Raw genomic sequence first — 15653 nt, forward strand, 5'->3', positions numbered from 1 at the left:
ATTACACAGAAATGTAAATAATTGTTACCACAGGCAGCCAGTAAACCAGTATAAAAAGGTAAAAATTAAATACATTTGCAAGGTAACCAAAAAGCCTTTTAACATATAATATACTTGTGCAATTATACAAAGTATAAATACCTAGAATGGTGGAGCAGAACTGGGAGTTCTCTGTTATTCTAGCAAATACCTCTCCTAAAATAATTCTCCCTGAATGTATTCCACAGAAAAAGGAAAATGTGTTACCTTAACACATAGTTTTTTTTTAACCCTGGTTGAAAAACACTGGCATTAAGAATAAAAAAACAAAAAACCTAAAACATATTAAATGATAGTAAAATTTTTTAAGGAAAAGCTAAATGTAACCACATTTAAAAAAAAAGTATAAATTTCTGGAATGGTGGAGTATAGAGATTTATATGCAAAACCTTGTTCTCCTGATCTGCCTGTAATTCTAGTAACTAACTGAGCTGTGTATTACCTTAAATACAATTCTTAACCATCCTCCAACATAAGGAGGCTTTGGAGGGGCTAATAGATGTAATCTACTTAACAAAGGGGTGTTTCCAAAACATTACTGGGCAGTGTGACCATTCTTTGTCTCCACCTAGCATACAAAATCATTAGCATTTTATTACTGGGAGGGAATGGAAAATGCAAACTAAAAATAGCATTACAATTGGTTCATTAGAATAAGTAAATATTGGCTACAAGATCACCGCCCTTTAAATTTAACAATAGATAGAAAACGTGCAACATTTTAGATTTTTCAATGGTCAACACCATAGGTTCTCAGAATGTTACATACTATTTTCTTTTAAACATATAAATATGCAAAACATATTTTAAAACTGTTAATACACATAAAACACACAATTTTTAAATCTTTTTATCAATTTCATAAGGCAAAAAGGACAACAAAACAGTTCATAATCATAACCATCTCTGTTATATTATATCACAGTAAATGCCAATGCGTTTCAAAATACCCCTTCATCAGGAGCTGGTCTGACAATAGGGGGAAGTCACTACAATATTACTAATAAAACATCTATTTATTAAAACAAAAAAGGATTTTTTTTTACTGAAACCTAATAACATATTATAATATATTCCAAATGCTTTACATATAAATAAACCCATTCAGCCAAAAGTACCTACCCATAAGAAAAAGGAAAAACAAAACCATACCAGTCAAAAAAGACAAATCATAATATTTTTTAAAACTTTCACACTGTGTCCATTTAATGAATTGGGCAGATGGGATAAGTGGAATCAAAACAACCTGAAAACAACCTGATTCCCTGTGCAACAATTCATGCGCTTTACAAGTTCGCCAAAATTAAACCAACAGAATCCCAAGAAACTTATTATTAGAATTTCCGACTGATTCCGATACTAGTATGACAGTCATCCCAAAATTATTAACTGATTTATATAAGTGTCCAATATTATATAAAAAAATCAATACCTGTTGGTTGAGTAATCCCAGCATGGAACAGGACTAAAGCCTAACAATTAATAACGAGCGCCAACCCAATGATCTTTCAAACTGCATGAATGCCACACACAAGAAGAATCAGGTACCCAGGCAGAAATGCATACAGTTGAGCACAGCAGCAGGACAAGAGAGTGCACCAGCCATTGAAAAGCTCTCACTTTTTCTGGGAGAATCTGGGTGATCCAGCAAACGTGGAATGAATCTTGTTCAGGATTGAAAAGTTTTGAAAAAGATTAATTTATTTAGGTCAAGAAAACCCTCCTTTACAAAATCCAGCGGGGTGACCTCATTATAGTTCAATTGTCAAAATGTTAGAAAATTATTGTATGAACATTCTGATTCAAGGAGATGTTACATTATTTTTTTCTTTTTAATACACTGCCATGTAGCAAATACCCTGGCTTTTCTCTTCTTTTCATTTATCTGTATTGACATTATTAGGGTATGTGGCGAGAAACATCTTGTTAGAGATTCTGTCAATTAGCACCCAACGCTTTATAAAACGTATACTCAAATGTTACATTTTCTCCTGCTGTAAATTAGAGAAAATGCGACCCAGAAAATCTTAAATATTACAATAGTCATAAAGAGAGCTAAACATAAAGAAAACACCCATTATGCTGCTGCAACTTAGGTATATGTTACACAACAAACATGGAAGATTACTTATTCCCCAATTTGCTATATGTATATATTGTGTGCTATATTCCCAATCCTTAGGTATAATTAAACAAACAATGAGTGAAGGTATGGGTGTGGATTTTTTTTATTTATAGTTATCTGTTTACCCTGTCTGGTCACATATGCCACCTGGAGGATCCTAAATCAATACAATAATTGATGTTACAGAAGTGACAATAGATAAATAGCTAGTTACAGTCTCCCAGTACAGACCTTATTACCTTAAAACCTCTAAGGGATAATAAACAATAAACAGCCCCATTTATCAAAGGAATGTAGAGTTAAATGATACCAACACTTGGGGATGGATAATAAACTGGATAAATGTAGTAGGGTGATAACTCCCACCCTGGATTTAATGACACCTGAGTTATATGACCCCTGCTGTGTTTCTCAAACAACTCCAAACACTTGGGCTCCAGGATTTCTACGTAAAAGGTGGCTTATTTATTACTGGAGTTTAAATGAAGCAAATGTATAAGACATTTTCTGTGTTTCCTGTTTGTTAGACAAAGCCAGATATTAATATCTAAGACCCTGTGTTCTTGTAGCTGTAGCAAGTTTAAAGATAACTTTTAATTTATTGATCTAGTAGAAAAGTGGAATAGTAATTTGATAAAAAGGACTCATCATGTCTGGTTGTTAGGAAACAAATAACTAATAATGTCACCACAATACCAATTATAGGCCTACAATTTATAGTAAGTTGTGTACTGCATCTATAGATTTTTTCTACAGAGATCTGTTATTTATTTTAAGGAGGACGTTGTGAAATTTTAAGAATCCTAAAATTATTGTATCTCACCTAAATCTATTTTATATAGTTTATATTTCTTCCACACAGTTAAATTAAAGACCTAGGTTGGCCATTGAGTTCCTATTGTGGAAATATTTCACAGCTAAGCATCTTCACCAACACAATGGGCCCGACTGACTAAAGTAATGTGTATTTATTCACACTGGATAGCATGTGTATTCATGAATGTAATAGATTTATGAAAGGCATATGATATCTGATCCAACATATGATATTTGATACAACATCAAAAGCTTCACAAATGAATAAAGCCATATCAAAGTCTTAAATATTATAAGTGTCTTATAAAACTGCCTCACCGGCATTTGCACCAGTAGGTATCTGTGTATAACCCATACCAAACTTCGTCTATAGACTCGTTGGGCCTGATTTACCAAAGGAGTAGTGTATGTTTATTTGTGCAAAAAACATTTCATCAATGTACAAATTAACTTTGAGAATTTTTTGTAATCATCTACAAAAAAAAAAAAAATACCTTTTGCAGAGGATTGCATCAGTGGTGGCAGCACGCCAATTTCTCAAATAGCGCATTAACATTACCTTCATCACTATGTTCCATTAAATGGAAGGCCCAGGCTTGTGGTTCTCCTGGAAGAGGGAGATAATTGTATGATCACAGTTAGCACATCTTTCCTTTTTTCACTATGCTATGTGACATTTTATTTACAAAGAAAAAAATCCTTTATTAACATGTTTTATTTCTTTACTCAATTAGGTACATAGATACAATCAACACCTTTTGCTTTGTGATTTAATTTTTGTGTATTGATGCTAGCATAGTAGCTTTTTTATTTTGAAAGAATCCCAAAATGCAATGCACATAGTACAACCATATGATATTTAAAAGTTACATTAGTAAAAAATCAGCAACAACCAACAATTGGCGTGACAGTATGAGAAAATCAGCTATATGCCTACTTGGGTGAGAACAAGGACAAAAATCGCAGAGACCATAAAATAATTGTGGACCAATACCAATAATATTGAAATGATTTTATCATCTGTTTTTGTATCTGCTGAGCCAATTGATGTTCACTTTCAGGTGTATATTTACGGTTCTCTTCCAGTATTATTATTCTAATTAACAGGATGGTGAGTGAAAACAAAAGCTACGTACACACTTACAATTATCATTAGAAAATGAACAACTAACGATTATGCACCATTATGCATGATTATTTTGAACGATCATATTGTGCACAGTTCTGTACATCCATGGGGTAATAATACGCTTGTTCAAATATAATCCATAAATAGTGTACACAGGCTAGATACGATTGTTTAAACAATGCAGGAAGTGACATGTAAAGGAGAAAGTATTTCTCCTTTACATCCATGATCCATGATCAGAAACATCCATGATCACTGAATGACCGTACACACAACAGATAGCGAACGTTCGTTGGTCAATCTGATCAGCTGGGATGGTCGTTCATTTCCAGCGACCATCCTCATTCATCGGCGTCATTGGTCAGTCATGTACTTTTTTGTTAATGATGATCGAAGGAACGGTTGTTAGTCATGTTTCCAATGAAAATGATTGAAAGTGTGTATGCAGCTAAAGCATAGTAATACTAAGGATAGACACAAGGTTATAGGTTCTAAAAATGAAAAATATATAAAATAATGGTAACAATACATATATTAGGGTTATTTTAATGAATAATAGTATTAATAATGCATAGACAATGAACATCAAATATTATCATGGCTGTAAGAATATTTAGGGTGAAAGGATAAGAGATTTCAGGGCCCCACTTGTTAAAGGAATGGTTTTAAACACAATACATGATTTAAACCTAAGAATTTTGCAACCTCAAGGGTGAAAATCCATCTGGTTTCCCAGAAGATTGAATCTTATATAGATATAGGGTTGGGATAAACTATCTAGGCCTAAGAAAATGATCAAATTTGAATCAAAATTATGTCTTGTGTTCACATGATAACTGGTTGGGGTAAGCAGGGGTTGGCGGAGAAGGGGGGTGCTATACAAGGCAGTGGACTTGCCAGAGGAGAAGTAGCAGAGGGGCAGGGGAAGATGGAGGTGAGGAGTTGACTGGGGGCTGGGGGAGGGGAACATGGGAGAATAAGGGAGGACTCCTTCCTGATTCCAAGTGAGGGGCGGATTATGTGTTGTTTGAGGGACTTCTTGTGGTGCACCTGAAGTCCACGAAAACATTTGGAAAGGTGAATTTGTGGACGTTTATATTGGCTGAATCTCCACTCATTTTTAAATTGGTTACAGGCGTTTCAGATTTTGGCTTGTAGGTTAGGTTTGTGGATGTGCCTGGTGATGCGGAAGGACCAGGGGGGCTACAGATTTTTCAGGGAGGGTGGCAGTCCACAAGCAGGAGGGTCAACGGCCCATAAGAAGGGTTTTTTTCTGGCTATTCATAATCCCGGTGAGGGTGGAACAGTTTTTCTAAGTAGGTACCCAGAAAGGTGTAAAGAGTGCTGTTGGCTACATTGTAGAATGTGGCTGAGCGCTTCAAAGTGTCATTGGTAGCTAACAAGAATGAGGGACCAACAATGTCACTGTTTATTTTCGGGATCGAGTTTTTGCTTGAAACATACAAGGGGTGCACAATGTTATGGATGACGCATTGTCTCATTTTGAGTGGAACACATTTTACATACTGGCAGCAGAGGCAGAGCGTCATGGTTTCCAGTCCCAACCATCTGTGATGGATTGCGATGGGATCATCAGTGGTTTGATACAAAGGTCAGTGATAGAGATGAGGTAATCCAAAAAAACAAAAAAAAAAAAAAGAGCTAATACATATTATACTTATACTATTATATAGACTGTAAAATAAATGTTCTTGAAAACAATGTACTGCTTTTACACACAAAAATCCAATTTATTGCACTGAATAGTTTTTTTGTATTGAATGCAATGCAAATGGATTCTGACTTTCGTGCCCCGCCCAGCCTGGACATACACCAACGTCACCAGGAACTCCCCCGGTGACTCATCGGATGCAGAAGCAGGAAGAAGAAAGAAGATGGAGGTTGCGGCTCCAGATGGGGCGGAACCCCGGCGGATCAGGTAAGCGCTCTATTTACTAACCTTCCCTAGGTGTTCCAACCCTGAGTGCGACTTGGGGTTACCACTTGTAGTACCTTTTTTCTACTCTGAGTCACACTCCGGGTTACCGCTAGGGAGGTTAATAAGTCTAGAAGATTCTGAGAGGCACTTATCACAATCTATATATTTACATGTTTTATTTTTCTTTGTGAGTCTTTTGGTGTTTAGTAAGATAAGATCAGAAACACTTGTAACATTCCATACATCTAAATAGTTTCTCACCTGTGTGAGTCATCTGTTGAGTAATAAGATTAATTCGTTTTTGGTCATGCGACCATAACATGTCCCCTTCTTACCTTGTTTTCAATCTTTATATGTACATTTTATGGCATTGGAAGGAGTCTTATGTCTAGATTAAAGTATCCAAACCCTGTGACAATACCAGGCATTTGGATATTGAGCTTAAAATAAATATGTACCTTTGATGTATGTACTAACTGAAAAATTACACACTTAATTCATTTTTGCACAAAAACCTCCCAAGCCTGAAACCTCTTTTTTTCCCCTTCTTCCCCTTATAGCTATACTATGAGCTCTGAGTAATAAGATTAGCACTTTGTGTGAAACATTTGCTACATTCTGCACACATAAAAGGTTTCTCTGCTGTGTGAAATCTCTGGTGGTCATTCTGAGCATTGAAATGGTTTCTCTCTGGTGTGAGTCCTCTGATGTTTAGTAAGATTAGAATAACATGAGAAACACTTGTTACATTCTGAACACTGAAATGGTTTCTCTCCGGTGTGAGTCCTCTGATGTTTAATAAGATTAGAATTGTATGAGAAACACTTGTTACATTCTGAACATTGAAATGGTTTCTCTCCTGTGTGAGTCCTCTGATGTTTAGTAAGAATATATTTTTGTGAGAAACACTTGTTACATTCTGAACACTGAAATGGTTTTTCTCCTGCATGAGTCTTTAGGTGTTTAGTAAGATTAGAACTGTGTGAGAAGTACTTGTCACATTCTGAACATTGAAATGATTTTTCTTCTGTGTGGATCCTCTGGTGTGCAATAAGAATATCACTTCTAGAGAAACACTGGTTACATTCTGAACATTGAAATGGTTTCTCCCCTGTATGCGTCTTCAGGTGTCTAGTAAGATTAGAACTTTGTGAGAAACACTTGTTACATTCTGAACATTGATATGGTTTATCTCCTGTATGAGTCTTCATGTGTATAGTAAGATTCGAACTTCGTGAGAAGCACTTGTTACATTCTGAACATTGAAATGGTTTGACTTCTGTGTGGATCCTCTGGTGTGCAATAAGAATATCACTTCTAGAGAAACACTTGTTACATTCTGAACATGAAAACGGTTTCTCCCCTGTGTGATTCTTTAGGTGTTCAGAAAGATAGCATTTTCTTGTGAAGCATTTGCCACATTCTGAACATTGAAATGGTTTCTCTCCTGTGTGAATCCTTAGGTGAACACTGAGTTTTGATTTAGAGATAAAACTTGTCTGGCACTCGGGACACTGATTCAGCTTCTTTCCAACTTGACTCATTGTATGTTTATGAAGATTTGCTTAGCTATTAAATGTTTTCACAATGGGTATTGTGATCAGTTCATCATATTTCTTCACCTATTGAAAAAAATATATATGTTTGATTAACATCCTAATTTTAACAGAAGACTGAAATCAGATATTGCTTTTTGAGCACTTTGTAAGTATAAATAATAAAAAATCTTGTTTTGACTAACAGCATTCTACTGAGTGATTGGAAATAACAAATGCTGTTGTAAACCTACTTATAGTCTGCTTGGTAAGTTCATTTGGGTTTGAAGTTTGATTGTTTCTTCCTATAATCATGAGTCACCCAGAATAGTTTGTAGTGCAGTGATAGCTGAAAAAACAGTTATTTTACCTAACATTATTTGTCTACCTGGATTCCAGTTTAATGTTACATGTTTAAAATTAATCTAATTTAAAAATAAAATAGTTCTATTTGTTGTAGACATGACCGCTGTATATTTTGTCAGTCATTACACCATTTATTTTTTACACGTAGTCTAGCAATTAACGATCTACCTGTCCTAAGATGATAATTCTCACTAAATGTATTACACAGAAAGATGAATCGTTGTTACCACAGACAACCAGTGAACCAGTAAAAAAAAAGTAAAAATGAAATACAGTTGCAAGGTAACCAAAAAAACTTTTACCATATAATATACTTGTGCAATTACACAAAGTATAAATATCTGGAATGGTGGAGCAAATCTGGGAGTTCTCTGTTATTCAAGCAAATACCTCTCCTAAAATTATAATTCTCTCTGAAGGTAATCCACAGAAAGTGGAATATGTGTTAACCCTAACACAGTGTTTTTTAACCCTAGTTAAAAACATTGACTTTAAAACAAAAAACAAACAAAAAATGCTTTAGCATATACCAAAACTTGTGTAGTTATAGAAAAAAATGTAAAAATACCTGGAATGGTGTATCATAGACATGTACCTGCAAAACCTTGTTCTCCTGATCTGTCTGTGATTCTAGTAACTGACTGAGCTGTGTTTTACCTTAAATACAATTCCCAACCCTCCTCCAACATAAGGTGGCCTTAGAATTGCTAATAGGTGTAATCTACCTAACAAAAGGGTGTGTTTCCAAAACATTACTGGGCAGTGTGACCATTCTTCGTTTCCACCTAGCATACAAAATCATTAGCATTTTATTACTGGGAGGGAATGTAAAATGCAAACTAAAAATAGCATAACAATTGCTTTAGTAGAATAAGCAAATATTGCCTACAAGACCACAGCCCTTTAAGCTTAACAACAGAAAGAAAACTTTCAACTTTGTGGATTTTTCAATGGTCAACACTATAGGTTCTCAAAATGTTACATACCATTTTCTTTAAACATATAAATATGCTAACATACTTTAGAACTGTTAATACGCATAAAACACACAGACAATTACCCAACCTTTTCATCCATTTCAAAAGGCAAAAGGACAACAAAACTGTTCATAATCATAACCATCTCTGTTATATTATGTCACAATAAATGCCACCTCAATGCAAACTCAGTCCATGGACTCATTGGGCCTGATTTACCAAAGGAGTAGTCTATGTTTATTTGCGCAAAAACATTTTATCAATGTACAAGTTCATTTTAATGATCTACAAAAAAAAAAGAACTTTTGCGGAGAATTGCTTCAGCGGTGGCAGTACGCCAATTTCCCAAATAGCGCAAAATAGCGCAATAACATTACTTTCATCACTATGTTCCATTTAATGGAAGGCCCAGGCCTGTGGTTTTCCTGGAAGAGGGAGATATTTTTATGATGAGAGTTAGCACATCTTTCCTTTTTTCACTAAGATAGGTGACATTTTCTTTACAAAGAAAAAAATCCTTTATTAACATGTTTTATTTCTTTACTCATTCAGCTACATAGGTACAATCAACACCTTTTGCTTTGTGATTTCATTTTTGTGCATTGATGCCAGCATACCAGTTTTTTAATTTTGAAAGAATCTCAAAATACAATGCACATAGTACAACCATATGATATTTAAAGTTACATAAGTAGAAAACCAGCAACAAACAATTGACATGACAGTATGAGAAAATCAGCTATATGCCTACTTGGTTGAGAACAAGGACAAAAATCTCTGAGGCCATAAAATAATTGTGGACCAATACAAATGATATTGAAATGATTGTATCATCTGTTTTTTATCTGCTGAGTCATTTGATATTTACATTCATGTATGTTTTTTCTGTTCGGTCCTCTCTCAGTATTATTCTAATTAAAGGGATGGTGAGTGGAAACAAAAGCTATGTACACACTTACAAATATTATCGTTAGAAAACGATCAGCAAACAATTATGCACCATTATGCATGATTATTTTAAACGATCATATTGTGCAAAATTCTGTACATGCATGGTGTAATAATATGATAATCCCAATATAATCTATAAATAGTGTACACAGGCTAGATACGATTGCTTGAACGATGCAGGAAGTGACATGTAAAGGAGAAAGAGTATTGCAGAAAAATCCATGATCACTGAATGACCGTACACACAACAGATAGCAAACATTCGTCCGCCAATCTGATCCGCCGGGACGGTCGTTAATTTCCAATGATGTTCATCCTAGTCATTGGTCAGTCGTTGTGCACGTTTTTTGTTAACGATTATCGGAGAAATGGTTGTTAGTCGTTCGCTTTCAACAATAATTATTGTAAGTGTGTAAGCAGCTAAAAGGATAGTGACACTAAGGATAGCCACAAGGGTGGCTAATATGATTAATAGAAACATACCTTTTTTCTTATTCTCATATAATTACTTACTATACATAGCAGGTGTGAACCATAGGTTCTTAAAATGAAAATGTATAAAAATAATGGTAACAATCCATATATTAGGGTTATTTTATTGAATACCTGTATACTAAATGCATAGACAATGAACATCAAATATTATAGTGTTTGTGGCCGTAAGAATAATTAGGGTAAAAGGAAAAGGGATTGAGGGGCCCATTTGTTAAAGGAATGGTTTAAAACTGAATACATGATTTAAACCTAGGAATTTTGTAGCCTCTAGGTTTAAAATTCATCAGGTTTCCCATTTGGTGGAGTCTTGAGAAAATGATCAAATTTGAATCAAAATTATGTCTTGTGCCCACATGATAAATGATTGGGGTAATCATTTTCCCATTATTGATAGAATAGATTTTTTCATAGATATGTTTTCTGAGCACTCTCTTGGTTTGCCTTATATAGGAACAACCAGACACATGGCATGAAATATATCACTCCAACTGTGGAACAAAGTATATGATGTTTTAGCCCATGTATTAGACCATTTGGTAAAGAGATAACCAGGTTTTATTTCATGCACCTAACAGGAACTGCGGAGAGATATTTCTTTCTATCTCATAATGGCCCTGTAGGTGATATGCGGATTCTCATCTATACATTTTATATGGTTGGATCTGATGTTGAGACATTTCAGTGTTTAAGACAAATTTTTTAATTAATTTGTAGTGTTTTTGAAGTGTGTTATTCTACTCCGAGTTGTTTCTTTTTGCTGTGTCTGTGTCTTTAGGCAAGAGGTTGATCCTTTTCATGGGTTGCACCTGCTGGTCAGCTTTCTTGAGTTTTCTTTTCCCTATAACATCATTGTAATATTTTGTACCTTAGTGCCTTGACTTATTTTTCAGATTTGTTCCATATTACATTTTCTCTTAAATTTTAGGTAATGCCTATAAAGATTGCTCTTTGCAAGCGATTTGGAATGAGTAGTGTTGATAATCGAATTCGGGTTGTCCTTATATTCGACCCAAATATGGCTGTTCGAATTCGAATAGACCAGACCAGACCAACATGGGATTCGACTGCAAAAATTCGTGAAAAAAACTTAAAAAAATATAATCCTAAATAAAATTTATTTTGTATGTGTTTTTACTTTAACTTTTTTAAAAATTTTTTACAGGTTATCCAACAATGACATTATAAAGCATAATGTCATTGTGGGATTCCCGGCCCGTGGGAACTTTGCAGTTACAGCTAATTGGAAGCAGGTGCCTTCAATTAGGTGTAACCACTGGCAATACCAGGGCAATAGAGGTTGAATGGAGATATGTATCTCCATTCATCACCTCTACTGCTCTGTGAATGACTGAGAAATAGGAAACCCTGATGACAGCTCAAGCATCATCAGGATTTTCCTTTCCTCAGCCAATCAGGGAGCAGAGCAGTCAGCGGAGCTTCAATATGCAGACAGCTCTGCTCCCCCGATTACTCCCGCAGCCCTAGAGGAGCTGTGACATGTATTACATATACAGAACATGTGTCACAGCTCCTCTGGGGCTGCGGGAGTGATCAGGGGAGCAGAGCTGTCAGCATAGTAAAGCTCTGCTCACTGCTCTGCTCCCTGATTGGCTGAAGAAAGGGAAATCCTGATGATGCTTGAGCTGTCATGAGGGTTTCCTATTTCTCAGCCAATAACAGAGCACTAGAGATGAAAAAAAAAAAAAGTTTAGTTACACAAACACACAATAATAAAATAATTTAACATTAAAGCCTCGTCCTATTTTTTACTTATATTTTAACCCTTTCAGGGAATGAGTAAGGGGTTTTATGTACCCCTGTAACTCATTCCCCAGGGCGGGGTGGTGGAGATCCGGGAGTTTCCTTATTAAAGGGGCTTCCAGATTCCAAAGTCCTGCTAAAAAAGTTTATAAAAGCCCCCATTGTTTTCAATGGAAGCTTTCATAAAAGCTTAGAACCGCTTGAAAAAGCATCCATTGAGTTCAATGGAAGCGTTTTCCCGCGCTTATCCAGTGTTTTAATTTTTTAAATGTTGCAAGCAACAAGTTTAAGATAACGCTCAAAAACGTGCCTGAAGGAAACGTCCTGGTGTAGATTAGCCCATGGAAATGCATGGGGACTTCAAACATATGCCTTAAAAAGCCTCAGGTTAAACGCTGGGGAAACAATCCGTGTAGACTAAAGCTGCATACATATGTCCAAAAATTATCTTTAGAAACAACTGTCGTTTGACCGATGAACAACCGATTAGCCAAAAAAGTGACCAAGGACGCCGATGAACAAGGATTGTCATTGGAAATGAACGGTCCCCACAGTGGACATGATTGGCCGATGATCTTTTACTATCTATCATGTGTACAGTCGTTCAGTGATCTTGCATGTTTCTGCGGTACGCTTTCTCCTTTACATGTCCCTCCCTGCATCGTTCATAGGCAAGCAATTTCAGAACATACCAAGAAGTCTGGTGAAATATTTTATGATACTCGTGCAAAATATTAGGAGGATTAGGTTCCAACCATTTCTTTAAAATGGCCCTTTTTACAGCTAATAAACAAATGCTCAAATTTAGTTACAGGTGTCTGTGTGTATATTTATTAATAAAGGATATATGTGGGACATAGAATGCGTTGCTTAAGCTGTGCCTAAAAGTTGCAAAATAGGATAATAGAGGGGTCTTTAAGGAACAACATATCGTCAGCAAACATTGCAAGACTCACACGTTTGACCTGTATTTTAATTCCATCATATACTTTATAGTCATAAAATGATCAAGCTATCGGCTCTATAGCCAGGTTGAATAGTGATGGAGATAAATGACAACCCTGACGGGTCCTACTACCTAGCGGGAAAACTTGGGATCGTACCCTTACTACATGTATCTGGGCCAATGGGTTTGAGTACATGGAGTGGAAACAATTTGCGATGTTGCCACCTAAACAAAATTTAGTAATGCTATCAAGAGCCTTCTCTGCGTCAAGAGCCAGTACAGCAGACGACGCAGGGACGGAATAAACAGGACGATAAACGGGCCTGTTCTAGGATTTATAACAACTTCCTTATATTGTAAGTAGTTGATTTACGAAGAACAAAAGGGACGTAACTGTGCCAGAGGGGCCGATGGACTCTTAGAAAATAGTTTAACGTCTTTATTCAGTAATGAGATGGGGGGATAGGATCCAGGATCACTCTGTTTTCTTTAGAGCACCTTTATATATGTTAGGCGGCCTGAGTATAAATACCTAGACCTAGAGTAAACATATTTATGTACATAGCTGTAAGAGATGTGGTAACCTTATTAGCCAAAATTTTGTAAATTGAGATGGCAAGCCATCTAGACCAGGTGCTTTAGAATTGGCCAAGCTCTTGATAGGCAAAAAAAAAAAAAAAAAAGTTTCCTCCATTATTGGAGAAATTAAGTATATCAACTCTTCTTCAGACACAATCTGTGACGCGTTAACCCAATCAAAAAAAAAATTGTCCCCGAGCAACATTACTGCCCAGGGTGGTATATACCTTGGCGTAAAAGTAAACAAAAACCGATGCAATATCTCTAGGGGATTTATATATACCACCATTGGAGTCCTTGATAGCTGTAACCCATGGTGGCATCTGAAATCACTTTGCTAGATTGGAAAGTAGTCTACCAGACTTGCTTCCATATCAGAAAAACTGTAAAGAACTATATGACTTGATCATGGTATCATACTGGCCAATCCAGAAATCACAAGATCTCGCAGCTTGTTGCCAGAGTTCCTTATCAGCTAGAGGAAGCAATGCCTTGAAGGCCAGATATGCCTGTCGAGCCCATGCTTCCTGGTATTTACTAAGAGTTTTTTTTCTTCGAAGTAACATAGGCCATATTTCCGCAGAGTACTGCTTTCGTGATATCCCAAATTAATTCCAGGTTGGACTTGTGTATTGCATTATGAAATTCATAGTCCTGCCACCACCGTAGAAGATAATGTTGAAAGATTTCATCCTTAGCTAGGAATGATGGAAATCTCCACACAAAGTCTGACTTATGAAAAAAAAACACCCAATAAAGAAATGGTGACTGGACATTGTTGAGTGAACTGGAGATACATGTGTGTAATCTTGGTCTAGCGGGTGAAAATGTCTCCAAGAATCTATTAATGCCACCGCTGAAATGAATGAATTGAAGGCTTTATCATTACTAGTTGTAGTTCCGTGTGTGGAGGGTGGTGGAATTCTGTCTTCGTTAGTAATAAACCCTGCATTGAAGTCCCCCATTACTATTAGAGAAGTACATGAGAGAACCTGCATAGTGGTCAGTAAATTATTGTAAAAGGTAGCACTATCTGAATTGGGTCCACAGACCACCAAAAATGTGAGAGTATTAGCAGGAAACTGAATAGTGATCAATGCCCATCTTCCGTTATCCCCATTACAGGACTTAGCAGAGGTAGTGTACTGTAATTTTTTGTGGACCAGAATGAGAACTCCAGCACGGCGCCCCACAGGACTTCTCCAACCCAGCTTTTGCGCATTAAATGATAGAGAGGCAGTTAGGTGAATTTCCTGCAATATGGCTACATGGGTTTGTAAATAATTGAGATAGCGCAGGATCTTGGTATGTTTGTTGGGTGACCTGAGGCCCTTAACATTCCAAGTGGTGCTATTAAGTTAAAGAGGTAGATATGTAAAGAGTACTATACCAAAAAGTTTTGAACATATCCAGGAAAGCACATAGCTGTTCCAGCCAGGCAGCCATGTGTAATCCTTTTTCATAACATCTGGTGAGAATCAGGAGAAAATGTCAATATGCCAAATTAATGGAGGAGCATCTGATAAAAAAAAAACAGGCATATAAGCCCAAAAAACTGTAACTGAAAAAATCTTGGAAGCGTGGAAAGCATTGATAAATTAGCAGTGTTGTGCCTGAGCGATCTTTCACCAATAGAGTGGGACAGTGTAGGTGCGTGCAGTGATTTAACAAAGTCAGCAGCCTCCAATGGATCTCTAAAAATTTGTGCTTTCCTCCCTATAAGAAAGATCTTCAGATCCGCCGCGTACATCTGAGGAAATTGAAAACCTTTCTCTATGAGCTCTTAGTAGTCTCAGTAGAATAGTCAGAGAAAAGTAGTACTCTGGCATGCTCCATAGAAAAGTGATCATGTTCCCGGAATGCTTTTAGTATAAGCATCTTATCAGTTAAATTATGGTATTGTACAATGATGGGGCAAGGAAGCTGTTAGTTGTGCTGAATAGGACCCAATCTGTGAGCCCTCCCTATCTTCATGGATACGTGAAGCCCAAGGGT

The 15653-nt window shown here is 36.3% G+C and overlaps 5 protein-coding genes across 6 annotated transcripts in view; 1 reads left to right on the forward strand and 4 right to left on the reverse strand.

The window, feature by feature from the left end:
• LOC140327980 (uncharacterized) overlaps positions 1-15653 on the forward strand; it is a 648380-nt gene that overhangs the window by 539065 nt on the left and 93662 nt on the right. The window contains exon 6 of the mRNA XM_072407240.1: positions 34-40. Within this exon, the coding sequence (XP_072263341.1) occupies positions 34-40 (7 nt within the window). The remainder of the gene's footprint in view (positions 1-33; positions 41-15653) is intronic.
• Positions 1-15653, reverse strand: part of LOC140327981 (uncharacterized) — a 91752-nt gene that overhangs the window by 71303 nt on the left and 4796 nt on the right. The window contains exon 2 of the mRNA XM_072407242.1: positions 3475-3587. The gene's annotated coding sequence lies outside the window, so the exon portion shown is untranslated. The remainder of the gene's footprint in view (positions 1-3474; positions 3588-15653) is intronic.
• Positions 1-15653, reverse strand: part of LOC140327982 (uncharacterized) — a 41993-nt gene that overhangs the window by 21534 nt on the left and 4806 nt on the right. For both annotated transcript variants that reach the window (XM_072407243.1, XM_072407244.1), the window contains exon 2: positions 3475-3587. The gene's annotated coding sequence lies outside the window, so the exon portion shown is untranslated. The remainder of the gene's footprint in view (positions 1-3474; positions 3588-15653) is intronic.
• LOC140327986 (uncharacterized) overlaps positions 1-15653 on the reverse strand; it is a 22569-nt gene that overhangs the window by 1998 nt on the left and 4918 nt on the right. The window contains 1 exon segment of the mRNA XM_072407251.1: positions 6756-7670. Within this exon segment, the coding sequence (XP_072263352.1) occupies positions 6756-7592 (837 nt within the window). The 5' untranslated portion in view covers positions 7593-7670.
• LOC140328568 (uncharacterized) overlaps positions 9323-15653 on the reverse strand; it is a 63901-nt gene continuing 57570 nt past the window's right edge. The window contains exon 4 of the mRNA XM_072408276.1: positions 9323-9351. Coding sequence (XP_072264377.1) covers positions 9323-9351 — 29 coding nt within the window. The remainder of the gene's footprint in view (positions 9352-15653) is intronic.

The sequence above is a fragment of the Pyxicephalus adspersus genome, chromosome 4 (assembly GCF_032062135.1).
Source record: "Pyxicephalus adspersus chromosome 4, UCB_Pads_2.0, whole genome shotgun sequence".
Classification (NCBI taxonomy): Eukaryota; Metazoa; Chordata; class Amphibia; order Anura; family Pyxicephalidae; genus Pyxicephalus; species Pyxicephalus adspersus.